General features: G+C 38.6%; 4 protein-coding genes across 6 annotated transcripts; 2 read left to right on the top strand and 2 right to left on the bottom strand.

Annotated features, from left to right (window-relative positions):
• The first annotated feature begins 2325 nt into the window (after positions 1-2325).
• Positions 2326-8824, top strand: LOC110844848. 3 transcript variants are annotated; one of them, XM_022091150.2, is made up of 11 exons: positions 2326-3578; positions 4152-4217; positions 4333-4708; positions 4816-4836; positions 4907-4995; positions 5060-5217; positions 5298-5328; positions 5398-5561; positions 5627-5751; positions 5820-5838; positions 6494-8824. In XM_022091150.2, exons 1-11 carry the CDS (start codon positions 3530-3532, stop codon positions 6611-6613), a joined length of 1218 nt encoding a protein of 405 aa, XP_021946842.1. In that variant the 5' UTR covers positions 2326-3529; the 3' UTR covers positions 6614-8824. The 3 variants fall into 3 exon arrangements, with proteins under 3 accessions (XP_021946842.1, XP_021946843.1, XP_035703882.1); XM_022091151.2 differs by having other exon boundaries at positions 2330-3578; positions 4333-4702; XM_035847989.1 differs by lacking the exon at positions 2326-3578 and adding an exon at positions 3605-4043.
• Positions 8825-9360: 536 nt separating this feature from the next.
• On the top strand, positions 9361-11458 carry LOC110845172. Its single transcript, XM_035847141.1, has 6 exons — positions 9361-10138; positions 10213-10325; positions 10390-10541; positions 10599-10784; positions 10867-10995; positions 11067-11458. The coding sequence occupies exons 1-6, from the start codon at positions 10011-10013 to the stop codon at positions 11238-11240; spliced, it is 882 nt and encodes a 293-aa protein (XP_035703034.1). The 5' UTR covers positions 9361-10010; the 3' UTR covers positions 11241-11458.
• LOC118434706 (sodium-dependent nutrient amino acid transporter 1-like) lies at positions 11321-15270 on the bottom strand. The gene is made up of 15 exons (XM_035848828.1): positions 15246-15270; positions 14178-14353; positions 13988-14115; positions 13888-13922; positions 13713-13810; positions 13567-13632; positions 13315-13493; positions 12980-13250; positions 12795-12898; positions 12537-12726; positions 12288-12464; positions 12137-12211; positions 11743-11941; positions 11586-11680; positions 11321-11516 (listed from the first exon to the last, which is right to left on the bottom strand). The coding sequence occupies exons 1-15, from the start codon at positions 15268-15270 to the stop codon at positions 11352-11354; spliced, it is 1983 nt and encodes a 660-aa protein (XP_035704721.1). The 3' UTR covers positions 11321-11351.
• On the bottom strand, positions 15252-18393 carry LOC118434219 (IQ and ubiquitin-like domain-containing protein). Its single transcript, XM_035847137.1, has 3 exons — positions 18269-18393; positions 16234-18200; positions 15252-16174 (listed from the first exon to the last, which is right to left on the bottom strand). The coding sequence occupies exons 2-3, from the start codon at positions 18197-18199 to the stop codon at positions 15306-15308; spliced, it is 2835 nt and encodes a 944-aa protein (XP_035703030.1). The 5' UTR covers position 18200; positions 18269-18393; the 3' UTR covers positions 15252-15305.
• Positions 18394-18472: the final 79 nt, after the last annotated feature.

The raw sequence follows: 18472 nt of genomic DNA on the forward strand, positions 1-18472 counted from the left end.
GACCTGTGCAGAAAAGAGAAGAGAGAAAGACAGAGACAAATAAGTAAATGGGGAAAAGATAGAAAATCAACCAACCAACCAACGACGAAATCCGATCCTATTCAGACCTAACCCGCAATATGTTTAGCTCGCTCATGAAAGTGGATCAATATCAGAATGAATGTATAATAAATGACAGAGTGCAAATGATGGCTTAATCTTTCACCTAGAAAAAAAAATTGGATGCGAATATTATTCACCTGTCTGTCTCTCATCCTTTGTCAAGACGGAGATTCTTCAGACGGATCCAATATCTCGGCTCATCCATCTTGCTCTTGAGATGAAATGGACCATGTGCAAAATACGTATTTTTTTTCTTTCTTTCTCGGGCACAAAAAATATTCAGGTCTTTTTTACGTATTTAGTCGTGAGTGAACCCTTTCCTGATGAAAATGACAAGATAAATGTGCCATGAGATTCTGGTGAAAGGACTAATGACCAATTAGCACGAAGATGGATGGACAGGTGCATGTCTTGTTGGGCTGAGAGGTCACACAGGCAGGACAACATCACTCTAATAAAACAACACGATACGTAGCAGCATTATATTCAGGTCGCAGCGTGCATTCATCAAACCCATGCTGTGATTCGTTTAGTCGTCTCATTATAACTTGAAATGGGAAGTCTGCCGGTGAGATTGCTTACTTGCTAGCCTCTTATCCTTCTTCTCGGGGTAAATAGCGGGTATAATGCCCGCATTCATATATACGTACCTCCTTCGGTTCGGGCTCCATCCAATTATGTAGTATCCTAAAATCCGCAACCAATAACAGTAAAGGCTTACTTTTCGTGGTGATGGTGATGATTATTATTTTATCCGCATCTTCCCCAAGCCGTGTGAACCATGTCATGTCCTCCGCCTCTCCTGTTTCGAGATGAGATCAGTTATGCAGATGAGCGAGGAGCGAAATTCTCTTAGAAAATGACGATGACGTCTCCCAGCTGGTTGGCAATCAATCCGTCTCTTCTCGTCCTGTCCGTGTCATTTGTTTGCGAAAAAGAAAACGATTAGGATGAAGAGAGAGATGTTTGAAATTCTATCTGCGCAGATTCACTTCATCTTATTTTTCTAGCGCTAGGATTACATACACAAGCCAATTTATTGGTAATTGGAAACTTTTTCCAACCTTGAGAAATTTCTCGGGTTTTTCTGAGAAAAATAAAGAAAATGTGTTATATTCGGACAAATTTGTGCAGCTTAATCGCCAATATTTGTTGTAATTGCTAGTTATCAAATATGCATCAAAATGCATACAGATTTTGAATTTGTTGTTTCACCAAAAAAATTGGGTCATCATTTCTCGACGGATCTCATGCATTCAATCCTTAATCCCTTCTCCCCAGTAAATAAATAAACAGGACGAGAAAAGTCATAAATATCCGAGTGAATGGAATAAGGAAACAGTTCTCGGAGCAGTTGTGCATTACAGTTGGAGTAGAATGGAAAGTGAGGTAATGGGCCAAAAATTCTCAGAGATTAGAAACTGCTGCACTTGAATCCGACCAAGTAAAAACAACTAACGACATGCAAACTCATTTTCAAACCCGGTCTGGGCGTCGATCTTGTGTGCTCTCTCTCGTACCGTACTTACTTTTTCGTGCCGGCTGTGTGGATATGTAGGAAACATTCTGCTAAGTTCTTGACCCAGTGAGATAGTAGTTGACTACTAATTTCTTCTTCCCCATAGCGCGTACCAACCATGGTGGATCTACATATGTGTAATGGTGATCTCTATAAATAGTAGTTGAACTCATGCATATGCAGAATATGTATACGACAGCAGGAAGACGGGATTTTTAAAAGCACTTTTGTCTTCCCCACACACAAAGAGGAGATAAGTATGTGTGGATTCGCATCTTCACCGATATTTAGCTCTCTTCTCTTCTCTATGTTTTGGGTTTTGTGTTGTCTCCTCGTGTAGAATACGACATAAAAAGTTCTCATTACTGTTAAACCATGTGTCACGTTTCGTGCCACCTTATCTCTTTCTCTTACTTCTGGGGAAATTGGGAGGATTCATGTGGATCGGATCGGATGAAAATGATGCTACAACTTTTTATCCAAATCCTTCCCCTCCGTTTGGGTGCATCATACCCAATTTTATGTATTCATTGCTTACTTACTTAGTTAGCATCCACTTTGGCCCGTCATGTCGTTTTGGGAACATGTTATGTCATTCATTACCTACTTCTTGAATACACGAACGAAATCTACCCGTATTCTAGATACAATGTAGCTAAAAAAACTGTCTGTGATATCGCATTATTCCATCCAATCCACCCGGCCACATGTCACTTTTGTTTCATCTCTCCAGTGTTAGGAGTGTTTGCACTTGTAAGTCGGCTTAAGGCGGTGTAACTACAAGAGTGGATTTCCTTTTCCTTAGCTCTGTAGACTTTTTTTCTGCTTGCTTTCTCTCTCTCTGTGAGTGAAGTGAAGGTGAAAATCCACTAGTACAGGTGCGCGCATCTTCATCCTGCCAATTTTCGACTCATTCCAGCAGCCAATTCCACTCCTGCACAAGCAAACAAGTAGCAAACAAAGGAGAAAGTAAAGAAGTCCCTACCATTCGTCACCTTACAGACTCTCAAGTTTTTTGCTGTGTCGGGGTGGTCCCCAGTTTTAGGGCAACTTTCACTCAATCCAATCCACTACTCCGCACAATGAAATGCACACACAGTGCGAGAGACAAATAAGCCGGATGGATACGTATGCCCAGCTAATCCTTTGTGTAGAAGAAGAGAAAAGAAAATATATAAAAGAAAGAGACCGAAAGTCGAAACTTTTGTGTGAAGAGAGACCCATATAAATATGTATATAGCCACGACGACGACGACCCACCCCACCAAATATTATGCATGCATCTGGTGGAGCATCCATCCTCGCACCTCCGTCCAAAAAATTTGATACCACAGTGAAACAAGTGCCCTGAGGAAACTCATTAAAATTCCAATCTGTCAACTTTACTTTTCATCCCGAGTTGAAGGAATAATTGGGAAAAAGTCTTCTAATCACCTCTCCTCGTAAATTATACATGGCATGAAAAGGAAAAGAAGAAGAAGAGGAGGAATCATTTTAAAAAACTTTTTACACTTCTTCTCTCTTTAACTGTACATACAGACACCTTATTTATGCCTCGTCTCCGTGTTCCTTAGTTATTCCAGTTTTTTGTGAAGAAATACCCGGGTATTGTGTCATTGTGGATGTGGGCCAATGCGGTAGTGGTTGGGAGTTAGATGCGGTAAAACTGCTTCGCCCCACAAGCAAAAGTATAGAGAGGCAGCATGCAGCAGATTCAGCATCACTTGTTCGCCTAGTACTAACTAAACTTCTCGAGCAGGTAGCACCACTACACATAGTTTTTTCTCCTACTACCCGGGTTCGGGTAATGATCGTGGTGCTGGTATTCTGCTCCATTGTAAAACAGCAGAGTTGCGAACATTCCACCCAATCTTGAATGTGCATGGGGAACCTTTTCCCATCTCGAGTATGAGTTCCAGTCGCACTCCAGCCTCAGGATTGTCCAGGAAGGACTCAGGTTAGCTGCTTCTCCTCCTTCTTTTAATCTGGAGAAAGGTTGACTACTACTTTGGGCTCGACTTTTTTGTGCTGCATTTCAATTTTCGCCTATAACACACACACAGAAACAGAGGGAAACTTTCACCCTGGTGGTATAGCCAGAGATCAAATCAAAGTTTGATCGAATCCAATTGAATTGTAGAATTCCATTATTTTTTTACCCTGAATTTTGGTCAAGTGCGACTATACTAGGGTGAAATCGGGGAGAGAAAGTCATGCACGGAGCGTAAGACTGGACTGACTGACCCGACTTTTTTTATTAGGCTGCTACTGCTCCTACTGCTACGACGACTGCACAGATTTAAAGAGTCGATAGAATAAACGACATTCAAAGGATTTTAGAACTTGAGACAAGTAGTTGGCATGCGGTGAGGAGAGCCAGTCGTGTTTCGTTTCGTGTGTGTGGTGTCATTTCAGAAATGAGGTTCTTTCCTCTGCATTACAAATAAGGCTTGGGAATTGAACTGGGTTAAATTTTAAGGCTGAATTTCCTTCTTTCTTTTTTTTTGCGGTCTTTATTCGCATATTTTAGAAAGGATTTATCTGGAGATTTTGCGACTGGAGAAGGAACGTGCAGTGATCAAGGCGAAACAAGCAGGTAGATGATAATTTTATACTAAATCCTGTCCAAAATTAATTATGAACAGTTTTGAAATTTTTTTGAAAAATGAATCTGACTCAAAATTATGAATAATTAAAATCTCATCTCGCAGAAGAAGCAGCCGCAAAGCGAGCCCAATTTGAGAATGACGTCGGGAGAAAGTTTTTCAACAAAGTGATGGCCAAGAGAAAAGCTCGTCTCGCAGCGGAACAGGGGGAAGCGGACGCGGAGTCTGGAGCAGATAAGCCACTCCTCTTCTCCTCCCTGATAAATAGTATGACCTCGCAGAACAATAATGAGAAGAGCAGCAGTGGTGGTGGTGGTGGTTCCGTGCTGCCGGGTGGGTGTAACCAGAGCAGCAGCTCTCCCAATTCGAGTGCTAATAATTACGAGTCCTCCGGAGGGAACCGAAGAAACCTCGAGATCTCCTTACAAATTGAACCAGACCACATTTCCGCACCCATTCCTCGCATTACCGACAGGTATTCGTAAGTTTAATAATATGACTTTTTCTGTGTCTGTGTCACCTTTGTCCAACTTTTGGAAATTGAGTGAAATGCGGTTTAAAAAAAAATATTTTTGTTTTGTTTTGTAGGATGCAAGCAATTCCTCCAGAGTAAGTAGGCAAAAATCACATTGATTGATAAGGTTTCCTATTTTTTAAATCCATAATTTGTAAAATCTAGACCCGTGAAAACGCCAACGATAGTGTGTCCAAAAGGCTTTAAAGGATTTAAATTTGTGAACAATTTTACGCTTCAATTTACACCGGCAGGTATTTAATCGACTTCAAAATCTAAGTAAATGGTCTCCATAATTTATTTTACTGATTTTTTCAGAATGCTGCGGGGGTCCCAGGAACGTAAACATTTATGCGAAAGATCAAGACGAAAAGTGTTTATGTTTTGGTCGCATCGATTCAGAAACTGAAGTCTTCCTCCAAAAACAAAGTGACGACAAGGCCATGGAAGAACTCCTCGGGTTGAAATACGATTCGGTACGTGGAGATAATGACATTGTTTTATTGATTATGTGTGTATTTTCACCTTTACAAATTCCCTTATTCCCACACTGCAGGCGACGAAAGAGTGGACAATATCATTCCCAGGTTGGCTCCTATCTATGCTACGAGGCATGCATAATTAATGACTATAATGTTAAAATTCTATTTATACAGAACTGGAAACCGTGGCATACATGGTACGCCCGAAACCCGCATCGAGAGTGTCTGCTGCTCAAGTGTATGAAATATTTTCGGCCGAAGGGTCATCAAACTATTTCAATTTGGGGGTCGAAATGGAAAAATCGGGAAATTCGAGGAGGCCAGACTTCGTTTTTAGAGTGAGTTATTCAAAAATTTCTGGGAATATTTAAACTATATTATGCATTTTTTTCTCCATGATTAGATCCTAAATTCAAACCTCGCCACGGTTGGAACGGTCATTTTATTATCGAATTTCAAGGTTGCAGATGTCACGATTGACGGGTCACTTTGGCCCTCTCAAAAGGCTGTGATACTCGCCGTTGCTCTGTACGGTTTCCAAATATAACTATTTTTAATTGACAGTTATAATAATTATACATAATTTCTTATCTCAGGTACATGTCGTGGGACGTGGTAAGAAAATGTTTACACTTTCCAATTCGAAAATAGCTTTGGGGTAATATGTATCGCGCTATAAATAAGTGATGTGGCCTGAATACAAAATTTTCACCACGTGTTAACACTGCACAGCTTTCTGTCAAGTTGGTATATTACCAAATAGTATAAGAATTTATTACCCGATGGTGAGAAATTGATTTCAATGTGGTACCAAACATTTGAATTTATTTGACAATTATTGGCAAAAAAGTCGTTGCCAATTCGCTGGTAGAGCTGCATAGTGGGCGAAAATTTTGTTACCACATTATTTACCGTGCATATCAAGTCAAATTAGGCTACACTACTCTGCAAACTAGTCGTCCATAGCAGGTTGGGTCCCCTTAAAGCGAAATGCATTCATTGAGAAAACTTTTTGAGTGAAAGTGGCGAAAGTGGAATCCGTGTCTTGTTTATTGATTTGGAAAAAGGAGCAGCAGTCCTTTGCATAGTCGTCTGGTCGGTGGTGGTGGTGGTCCTTCTGCTGCCTGCCTGGGTTGTACATATATTTTCTTCCCCACTGCAAAACCCAGCTCACTTTCTCTTCCGTTTAGACTTATAATAATCCTCATCTTTAGACCAAGAAGAGTCAACTTTCTCCAATAAATCTCTACTGCTTTCTCTCCTCCCTTAGGTGCAGGACATTCGACGGAAGGCAGCATGGGTTCGAGTCCTCATAGCGGCCGGAATTATACTTACGATTCTCACGGGAATTCTTTTAGTGAATATTTATTTACTCCGGAGAGAAGATTGACCTTCAACGAAGCCTAAGCCGAGATCTTTTTATTAGGCCAAAGAAGAGGAAAAAACGTTGTTAATTGTGGACAAATTCTTAGCTGTACAATGGAATATAATCCAATCTAAATATAAACATTTAGTGATGACGGACAGATTTTTATTATTGCAAATCCCTGTTTCTTGTAAATATTTTAAAAAAAAACACAGGAGACGTGTGTACAAGTCGAAAACTTCCATTATTTCTTATAAATGATTTTTATCCAAATTTTTTCTACCAACTTGTTATTTATCAATACCAAAAAAAATACTTCTCTTTCCAATCTATTAACTTGTAGAGGAGAGAATTAGCAAACCATACAAGAGATTTTTTAATGTAAGGAAAATAAAAATTGAACTATTAATTAGTGTTAAAAGTAAATACGTACTAAAAAAAGGGAAATAAGTAGCACAATTCATTACCTGAAGAAAAAGAAAATAAGAAATTAATCGATATTCAATTCATCAAGGAACAAGTGTGTTCTTCTTCCTCATTGTTTAGTCGTTATTTAGAGGAGAGAATTATTAATCGATTATATGAATAATCAATGATTCTGTGTACATACATATGTAACTTATTACCTCTGAAATATCTAAAATGTACATAAATACATAAACTTAGGAGACAATTATTGTGGCCGTGGTGGTGTAGATGTTATAAATATGTAGCCTTGTCCTGAGGCCTTTTCCTGTCATACCCGTACGTACATAAATTGTGGTAGTTAAAACAATTACCAATTTTCTTCTTCAGATATGACGCCCTTTAATTTTTATAGCTTCTTGAAGAAATTTATACTCTCCTAAATTCAACGAAAACCTCTTTCTTCGTGGCCAACTCTAATAAACCACGTGGTCTCTGACGATGACCTGTTTCCTTTACAAGACGTACTAAAAACTGCATGTTTTTAACCAAACCAAACCACACAGACATAGGAATATATGATAATAAAAAATAAACAATATTATGTCAATTGGTAGGATCTAATTATTCGTGAATGTAGGATTAGGACGGTATTAAATCGTAGCCTTTGGGGTGAGGCCTATAAATAATCTTCACAACTTGAGGAGAGGAAGTTGAGGTGATATGCAATAACCTGGTGTTAAATACATATTTACATAGATTCGTAAAATTTAAGGATACATTTCTTCTCAGATTTTTGAAAAAAATGTTATAAATTTTTAAAACTAAAGTTGTCTTCTTCATGTAAACTTTTCTTGTAGGTGTTTCGACCGATCGTGATTGTTTTACTGTGTTCCATGTCAAAGTTCAATCCATGATATGTCGATTGGTAGGTCAAATCTCACCCATAATGACAATTTTGATATAGGTATGTAAGTTTTCATGTTTTTATGTATCCTGATTTTTACCCTGTTTCGTAAAAAAGAAGGTTTTTACATAGTTGAAGGTGACATTTTTGTACTAGTTTTTGTGTGGACACAAGTTTTGTGCTCAAATCAACAAGTCAAGTCAAATAAACAATACAGGTAAAAAAACTGCATGAATTAGTAGAAATAAATCGTAATGATCGATAACTTGATATCGACGACTAAAAATAACCATGAATTTATTTAGATGACGGTAAAAAGTACCTTATCAATCCGAATCTTATGACTTAGCTAGATGATAACTTTACAAAAGACAATTTTTGACTTATCGTGTACTTCAAGTCTTGATATTGATGAGCACCTTTTACTCCATACCCTTTACCTTCGACCTTATCACGTTGTACGTAGAAATTTAGCACAAGTTAAGATTCATCATCACTATTCCAACCAAGCCACTCACTGTCTGTAATAGTAAATCCGTACCCTACCTACTAGTCTGTAGACATCTTCTAAATACGTAGCTAAATGTAAACCACCACCTCCTAAATACAAACAGTAAACTAAAATGTACATGTATCTAAAACCAAAATATATGTGTAAGATATCAAAAATGTCAAAAAAATGTCACACAATTACGTAAAAAATCTGGTCCTACAACAACAACCGAAAGTCAATCAACATTAACATCTCTTAAATACAAATCTTAAAAAAATTCCTGTACTACATACATAGTGTTCCTCTCAAATATTTACTGTTAAAAGTTGTACTTAAGCCGTATAATATTCTTTTCTCTCTATTGTTTTCTACTCCTCTTGATAGAAAAAGAATCATCCTCGTGTATGTATTAATAAATGAGTATTACGTACTTTCTCCTTTCTGTTTGCTAAATTATTTTATTGCTCCAGTCCAGAAATAAACCGGGCAGATTTATGTAGCGGAATGAAATTGGCACATAATACACACATTTGCGGTATGTATATGCGCATGAAATGCCTCCTCCTTCCTGGGCTATTATACACACAATTTGGAGAGTTATTAATACGCCAAGTCCAGTCCAGCCAAATCCAGGTTGGGAGAAAGTAATAAATTATTGTCATCCAACCTTCAAATCCAATCCACTCACTCATTTCTTCCAACACAACATTCATAACCTTCCAAGCCACCCATTCTGTAGAGTGACAAATGATTTTGTAAAATACTACAAGAAAATACAATGCGAATTTGATGGCGTGACCGGGAATGGAAATCTGCACGGGTGGTTTTGTATTGTTATAATATTTTCTTTTTGCCCACTTTACCCCACCTCCTAATGCAGTAGGGATATGTGTATATAAATAGGTATGTAATCTCATCTCTTGAACAGATTTGTGAACATTTTCACAGTTCAGAGTGCAACTTTGTGTAGCGTAATGTGAGATTATTTGCCTCGTTCTTTCTCTCATGCCCCGTTTTATTGCAGGGTGACACGCAATCCGGCAATTTCTTGGGAAAGAAAGTAGGGAAAAATTTAAATAAAAATTAAACTTATGTACTTTTAGGCAAAGAAAGTTGACCAAAAAAACTTTTCAGGAAATGGACTGTTAAGATTTTTTTTGCTAAAGTGCCGTTTCAATCTTAATAAACTTTATAAATTAATTAACACTGTTTATATATAATTAACAAAATCGTTTAAATGATGCATTTTTGAAATGAAGTTATTAAAGTTTGAATAGAAAAGGACGTCATTTAAACACTTTGTGTGATTCTGTTTACTTTTATGATATGGATTTTGAGCATAGTTTGTACCTCTAGGAGGACAAAAAACGATATGAATCGATACATCAAATGACGATATTGAGTTAGGAGGATGTGATTCTATCCGATTTGTTTGACTTATCGGGAAACACGTAATGTATTATTTGTTACGCAAATCTGGGCAGGACTCCACACGTATGCAGAGAAATATACATATTTGGTTTTATTCACTGCAAGAAGAGCTACTTCCAGAATTTATACATATTTCTTAATTTTTTGATATTAATTTTGAATTTTGGTAAAATTACGACTTTTTAATGAGGTCCAGCTCGAGGAAATTCCTCTTATCGAAATCTTCGTCGTCCTCCCTAACTTCGGATGGATCCATTAAGAAAGCAAAGTTTAAGTCCATCATTCTCCAAAATACGAGAGGCTCAGTTAAAAAGTTTGTCATAATTTTTGCATTTAATTAAACATGAAATAATTTCGTCATTTTAAATAACCAAAATTTACCTCTAGAACAGAATGCAGAGTGGTGAAAGTTGCTAAAGAAAATACCGTATCGTACGAAGAATTTCTCAACATTTTACAAAAACCGAACATATTTATAATCAAGTGGTTCAGCAATACGGGTAACAGATATTCGTAAAATTTGGTGTAAAAATTCGGTGTAAAAAGTTGCATTTTAAAATTCAGGATGTTGCAACCGAAAGCAGACATTTAGCCACTTCGAAATCACCAACATTGCAGGGAGTCCCTTACTCAAGGGAAAATATAGTAACGACTCTGTCCGAGTTTTTGACGATAGGAACAAACTTTTCATGATGTTGGACTACACGAAAGATAAGGTAAATTTATTATTATGCTGATTCTTCTCAATCAAAAATTTAAATCATGATGTGCAGAACCGAAAAGCGGTCCTCACCGTGCCCAATTCAACCATACCGTTAGCAACGATGGAGAAATTGACAAACTATATGCCCCACAATGAAAGGTTCCAAATGGTTTCGGAACATTTTTCCGAACTAAATTGTAACGTGGAGCAGCAAACTTTACCAAGTCGGTATAGTGGATCGTTGTACAAGTACACCGTAAGCAGATTTAATCAAGTGTTAGCATTAGTAGTAACACAAAAGATGTGTACATGTAAAAATCATTACTGTAAATAAATAGATCACGTCTGGGAAGAATGTGTTATCAAAAGTGCTCCAACCCTCGACCGGTGATCCTGTTTACGTTTTGGTGGATGAAGACGTGTCAGTATTTCAAAAGACTGGAATTTTAGCAGCGTCGATTTTCATCGTAAGTAAATTAACCAAGTTCTGAGAAAATGTTCTGACAATTTTTTAGATACGATTTAATTTAATTTGTAGAGCCAAAGACCAATCAAAAGCGTGCGAAAACTGGCTATAGTTTCATTAATATTTGTTATCGTTTTCATCCTTGGATTTGTCGTGGTTGCATCTACAGTGTTTGATTTGAGATATAAAGAGAACGAGGGGCCGAAATTTCCAAATAAGCTTAAAGCTGGGGAAGATGCTACTTAATAAGACAGACAAATTTATTAAGTCCGCCTGGAAATGTTAATTATTACATAAAATGTTAATTTAGTATTTAATATGTACAAGGTATGCAGATGTAAGAACACAGATAACACCTTATTGTGCCTTAGTTGTATCAATAGACCCGTTTTGAAACCTATCTCTGACTCTTTGTCGGAACGATCTCCTGTCCTGAGTGCTAATAAATATTTGCCAATCTTCTCGATCTTTGGGGTCTCTTGGACCCCATCCGTACTGGGGGCGAAGTGACATTCTTAATTTCTACATAAAAATTCAATTAATTTTTTTATGTAAATATAGCCAATTTAGCTGAAATCTTAAAAATCTCACATCCATCCAGGATACCGCAGAAACCTTCCTCATTGCATGGATTGCTCCAGTTACAAAGCATCCGATCGCCACAACTGCCAACATCCATCCCGCCCCTATAGTTAAATTATCGAAAATATGTACATAGTGAAAGTATCTAATACAATTAATTAAACACCTTTCGCCGCGCTAGGAAATGGAATCCCATTATATTCCAACTTCTCTACGATGAGGGAGTACACCAAAATGAACATCAGAATAAATGGAGCTAACACTCCCCAACATATTTTCCAAAATAAACCCAACTTGATGCCCAACATGAATTCGATATCACCAATGAAATTATATATTCCATAAAACCAAGCGACTCCAATAACCTGTAAAAATAATAATTACTAACAATGGAGGTGTCCCAGCGTTTCCTCTCCGATTTTGACCAAATTAGTGTCAGTCGTCACAAAATCGATTGAGATTAGTTCAATCAAAATCTGAGAGTATGTGCTGGGAGACTTCCATTGTAAGTTGATAACTGACGAGAAATTACTAATTGCAATTATGTAAAACTCCTTTACCTCCAAACTAGACATTGTAAAGATGAAAAAAGCACTGGTGAAAAAATCGACAAGCTGCAGGATAAATTGACCACCCTGCAGAAAATACATATGTTTGAACATGTGTAAAGACTTGTGCCATACAATTAAATAAATAGTATACATAAATTACCGGTGTTACATACACTAATCCAATACTGCACCCGATAATACAAATGGACAGGGTGACGACGTGCTCTCTAAAGTATGAATAGTAGTCGCAAAATATGACCGAAATTGCTGCCGCATTCGCAATTGAACTTCCCAATCCAAGAAAAAATAGCATGAGGAAGAAGAGTGCTGCGATGAGCTAAAAATTAGCACATTTTTACATATGTAAGCCTGAAACATTCCGATTGGAGAAAGTTATCCAAAATCAAACCTGTGGAGCCCAGTTCATTTTTGCGATGGCATTTGGGTACGTGACAAAGATAAGACCGAGGTCCCCCTTTCCCACGACGCTATCAATACTGACTCCAAGTTCTTCAGCAAGATTCCCTAAAATGGCGAAAGTGGTGAAAGCTGCAAACACGCTGATGAAAGTATCCACCAAGCTGAAGATTAAGGAGTCCCTGAATAGAAATTAAATATTGGAGAGGAGATATGTAAGTACATCCATATTTTGCATGCAAATTCACACCTGTAAATATTATGCGAGAATTTATTATAGCTGGCAAACATTATTATGGCACCAAGACCAGTATTCAGGGAGAAGAAACATTGCCCTGCGGCGTTATACCAAACCTGATGGAAAAATAGAAATGAAAATCTTTTCATATTTTTTTTGTTGAAGGCAGTTTCGCTTTTGTCGTTAATTTGCGTTACCTTCGGTTGATACAACAGATCCCATTTTGGTTCCATAAAGAACCTTATACCTGACCAAGCTCCAGGAAGTGTGAGTCCAATGATGAGCAGAATGACGAGAACAATTGAGGGAAATATGCAGGTGACGTATGCAACTTTCCCCATGGTTTTAACCCCTCTTGAAATCGACAAGTATATGATCAGCCAAGAGAAAGCGAGACAAAGTGAAAGTCTCCACTCTGGTGAACCGATGCCATCCTCGATATTTGGAAGTTCTTGGAGAATTTCGTTCCTGATGGACACAATTAATGATGAACATTTACTTACATGCATGAAATATTGGGCCGAAATCTTACTTGAAGTAGAGATCGGGAAGAGAACGGTTCGTTTTGGCTGGGTTAAGATGAGTTCCATTACAATTTCCCACACCGGCCCAACTTTCTTTACATTCTGTCCAAGGAAGAGGATTTTGAAAGCAGCGAATAAGATAGTATATGGGAAGAGCCACAATAGAAACGTAGTAAGACAGTGAGCACTGCATATTTTTGTGCATAGCGCAATTAAAAATTGGGTAACGAATATTTAAATGTGAGAGAAAGTATGCATACCAACGCCCCAACCACAGTGCCCACTCCGACCCCTTTGAAAAATGGGACGCAACGCCAGACTTGTACCTTTGTATTTATATTTTGCCCTCAATGCTTATCCATAATCTTAACTATAGTATGTAAAATTTTGTCAAATGGTTTCCGACCTGATTTCTTGACGTGAACTGACCCAAGCACAACTCCAAAAAGTAGACTGGTCTCCCAATCACAATCATGATTATGAAATAAGGGATCAGAAATGCACCTGGGTAAAAATAACAGAATTTTAGCAGCCGACTGTGCAATCTAATGCGAGAAGTTTCGCATTCATTATATTCATACCTCCGCCATTCTTATAGACCGTTACGGGGAATCGCCTGGTCAATGTTTAAAAGTAATGAAATAGGTAATAAATCACGTAATTTTAAAATTAATTAAATACCAAATATTTCCGAGACCAACACTCATGGAGATGCAACAAACCATAAATTCCCATTGGTTGCTCCATTTTAAACGGGGTGGTTCATCCTGATTCAGTTTTTGGGGGAGTGGAAGCGGAGTTGGCGAATCCTTGAGCACAAATTACATTACTTAAATTAATAAATATATTGTTATGATTTGCAAGTAAGTACATTGTCTGTTGATGAGACGTCAACTTTCTCCTGAATTTCAGATTCTATCAAAGCCCTAGAAAGTGACGTAGCTGATGCAGGTAGCTTATCATCTTCGTCATTCTCCTCCTGAATTACGGTAATGCGAGGATGCTTGATAGGTTGAACTGGTAATTTGTCGCCGCCAGAACGGTTAACTTTTGCGGTTAAATCATAATTTTGCGAATTATTTTTGAAATTCATTCTGTTGAATGAATTAAAATTTAGTAGAAGAAATTAATTCACTCTCAATCTCTGCATCTTATTGTAATTAATTATTCATAACTAGACAAAAGCTTATGACGAAAACACGGAAATTATAAAAGCGTAGACAGTTGATTAGATCTATACATATGTAAAGAGAAAGCAAAATCATGTAAATTTTTCGCAATCATGAATACATTGACATCATTATTGTTATCTGTCTAGCAAGCCATATGGAGTTTCAATTAGCCAGCCGGTTCAATGATTGCATGTATTTAATTAATCATTTCTGGTATTTTGTATTTACCAATTTTTAGAGTGATAAAAATTTTAAAGAGAGAATCTATTATCAATTAATAACTAGCGTATAAGCCCGTTTCCCGCCGGGCGAGCGTTTACCCACTAAATTATTCTTTATTCTGAAATTCTGTAACCCTTAAGTGGAAGTGAAATGAATTTCACGCTTGGAATACCTGGAAAATTAAAACTTTAAAAATAATCCCCAGCCAATTTTAATGCAATGCTAGGTATTTGCGTATGGTATTAAGAAATGAGTAACTATGTACGAGGTGAGAAAGGGCTGATCCACCTTCAGATAACCACCACCCCCATAAGCCCACAGAGAGTACCACACGCTCTGGCATTTAATTTTATGAATTATATGAATTTTGAATTTTCGCGCCATTTGAAACTTGACTTTCCTTACTTTCACTTCCGTTTCGGAAAATTACTTTCACTTCCGTTGGAGACAAACATTTCCAGCTTATAGTATAGAAAGATTTCAAAGATGTTATAAATGACGCCGAACTAGTGAACCGAAAGAATTTTTATGTACATCTTTATTACCATCAACATAGTTTTGAACATGCATCTTATCTATCTTGCGTAAGTCAAATACAAAAAAAATTAGCTGAGCATCGCAAGAACTTTCATCCTTTTCAGCACCTTCTGCTTAATCTCGCCCATCTTTTTTGCCCGTGCTTCCGCCGTCTTACAATTTTCATTGACCCTTTCGTCCAATCCGATTCGAAGTCGAGAAATTCCGTGGAAATATTGTTTCGCCGTGCATTGTTTGACTAGAACTTTATGGAAAAAAGTCGGCTTGTAGGCATCCTTCAAGTTATCCAGTTGAAGATGTGCCGTGGCTTCTTCGTCCGTAAGTAGCACGCAGTTCCAGGGCGCCCAAGGGGTTTCCTTCCTGAAACGACAGAGACGAAGCAGATATCGATTGTCAATGCCGCTCAGGGCGCTTTGCGCGTGCCAAATCTCATCCACAAGGAATTTCAGGTCAAACGCATCCATCAAAAATGTGACACTGTTTATAACCCCGGCTGCCAATTCATCCCTACGCAATTCTTTGAGCATGTGTCTGTACAGGTTGAGGTCGATTCTTTGAATCGCAGTTCGGTATAGATTCATACATGATAAACATCTATTTGTTAAAGTTGTGCCCTTTATCACAGTGAATTGTCCGACATGCATCATGCGGCGACATCCGTGACATTGTCGCATATCTTTCTTTAGTTTTGTCAAATCATGGGGAATTTTTTGGACTCGTTTAGCTTCAGGATTAAATATGGGGTCTTGACACAGAAAGAAAAATGTGGAGCTTATTCTCCTTCGAACTCCGGCCAGTAGGACGGGACTGCATTTTGGAGATCGGAGAAAGCTCAGTTCTCGAGTTAAGAGCTCCCTAAGCATTTCAGACATATTGGTATGTACGACTTTGGTCATGTGGTCGAGTCTGCTGAGAAGGGCGCATCGGAGTCGGACACCTATTTATATAGATTTGCGTAAGTATTACTGGCAGAAATGGACAAATTCTGACTTTCACCTTCTGGAGTACGAGCCACGGGGGTTTGAAGTTCAATATAGATGGCTTGCAATTCTCGCACGTGAGCTTTCCCATTGTCATCCGCTACAATAAAATTTTTTGTTTTTTCACTCAACCACCGTTTTGGATGACCCATCCGTTCGAATTCTCTGAGGATCTTGTTCCCTCTTTCTTGCACTTCAATCCTATTCTTTGTCCTCTCCAGGTCAAGGAGCAGATCTGACTCGATGTCGGTTAGGGCTGCGAGGGCTGCTTTCTTCTCAGCCCCCCAACGATTAAGGTTGACCCAATCCTCCTGCTCTTGACGCCACACGTTGATCGCTCTATAGAGCAGCTCGAGATCTACGGGTCGCTTAGGATTTTCTTGTCGTTCGATTTCCTTGCTCATGATTTCTTTTCTTTGCTCAAGTCTTCCCATACGGACACGTTCCGCCCATTGAACCCTTTTAATAAGCCCTTCTTCGCGACGACGCCGCTCCTTGATGGCCATGAGACGACGCCAATTAGTCTGAATTATGATGGCCGAATGGTGGCGTTTTTTCTGAATCATCTCGAAAGATGTGTAAGGCTTGGGATATTTGCAGTAGTCGTTAACCTCTGAGACGTAGAAGCCTCTCTTTTCCATCTGCTGACCTTTGTTGGAAAGGCTTTGCACTTGCGACACTTTTGTAGAATAGGCTTGAACAGCTACGTTTGTCTGAGAAGGTCTGTACGGCTTGTAATCAACTTCCACTCCGGTGGCGGCATGATGGTAAACTTTGTTGTTACGTTTGTCCACAAACCCGCCCAACATGGGTTTATTTTCTTGGGCGAATGTAATGTTGACCTGAACTATGCGCGTGGTCCCGTCATCCAGCCGTACTCGCACTTTTCGACTGACGTCCGGGATTTTTTCGACGACGCTGCGATCTCTGGGGAGGTTGAGCTCATAAGTGCCAGGGATGCGGCGATTAATTTCAACGGTGAATTTGATCTTTTTCGTAGGTCTTGCCCCCAAGTCGTACAAAGTTTTATCTTCAGAAATTAAGTTTCTATTTTTCCGGATGTCTAAATGCGTAGGGGGCACGCGAACGTACCTTCCAATGGCTACTTTTAGCTGAAAGATATTGGTGTCGAGTCTGCACTCTTTGCTGATAATTTTATTTCCAGGATACAAATAGAGCTGAACTGTGGGGCCTTTTTGGGTACGGAAGAAAGTGTCGATACTTGGACATCGGTACATGCGTGGTTCTGTAGTACTCGTGTAGGGTTCTTTCTCTTCCAAATATGTTACCAATGGGTCGAAAACTTGATTCGTGGAGGTGTGGCATTCTTTATCGAGACGTTCTATCGCAGGGGCTTCAGGAATTGTCATATGCACGTTAATAAATTCCTGCTCACTCGTGACTATTTCCGGTTCTGGTTCTACTTCTTCCGGTAAGATTGAATCTTCGTCTGATTGTTCTTCAATTTCCACATCATCATTTCCAAAAAAAGGCTGTTGATTGTCATAGAATGATCGTCTTTCCAAGATGAATTTAATGTGTTTATCTGTATCTTTATAATCTTCCTCTTCTAACACTGGGGCGTTAGGCCCCTCCTGATTCTCCTCTAAGGTCCATCCATCGTCAATCAACCACTCTTCTTCAGCTATCAATGGTGCCCATTCACTACCTTCGTTATACGCCTGTGGTTGTTGGAACTGGAACTCGTCCTGGGCGTAAGTACCCGTGTCAACGGCTTCATAGTTGGGGATCTCAATATCGGAATTGGAAACTGAACGGGCGTTATCATCATTAGGTTCAGGGGGCTCATCTTCATTGATGGGTGGAGCCTCTATGTCCACATCAGGTTCTTCTTGTGGGGGTGGTGGCGGCTCCACGTCGTCGACAGGAGGCAAATCATCATCTTCCTGTGATGGTTCAGGCTCGTCAACCTCGTCATCTTCTCCTTCAAACTCTTCTGCGTATTCTTCCTCGTCCGACATGCTGATGAAAGTGAGGATTAATTATTTTTGGGGAGATAAATGCTTAGATTTCACAACTTTAAAACTTACCCAGATAGCCAATTGACTAAAAAAAGATTGCAATTTTATTAATGACAAGCAAGATATACTGATTAGAATTGAACGCGTAGGATCAACGCTAAAATACAAACAAACGCTAAATTTTGACTAAAAATAGATTCCAGGGTCCTTGAAAAGAAAATTGCGTTCATTTAGCAACGCGCATAAAGATATGGTCAGTTTATTTCCAACGCA

This window comes from Folsomia candida, unplaced genomic scaffold (genome assembly GCF_002217175.1).
Source record: "Folsomia candida strain VU population unplaced genomic scaffold, ASM221717v1 Fcan01_Sc002, whole genome shotgun sequence".
In the NCBI taxonomy this organism is placed as follows: Eukaryota; Metazoa; Arthropoda; class Collembola; order Entomobryomorpha; family Isotomidae; genus Folsomia; species Folsomia candida.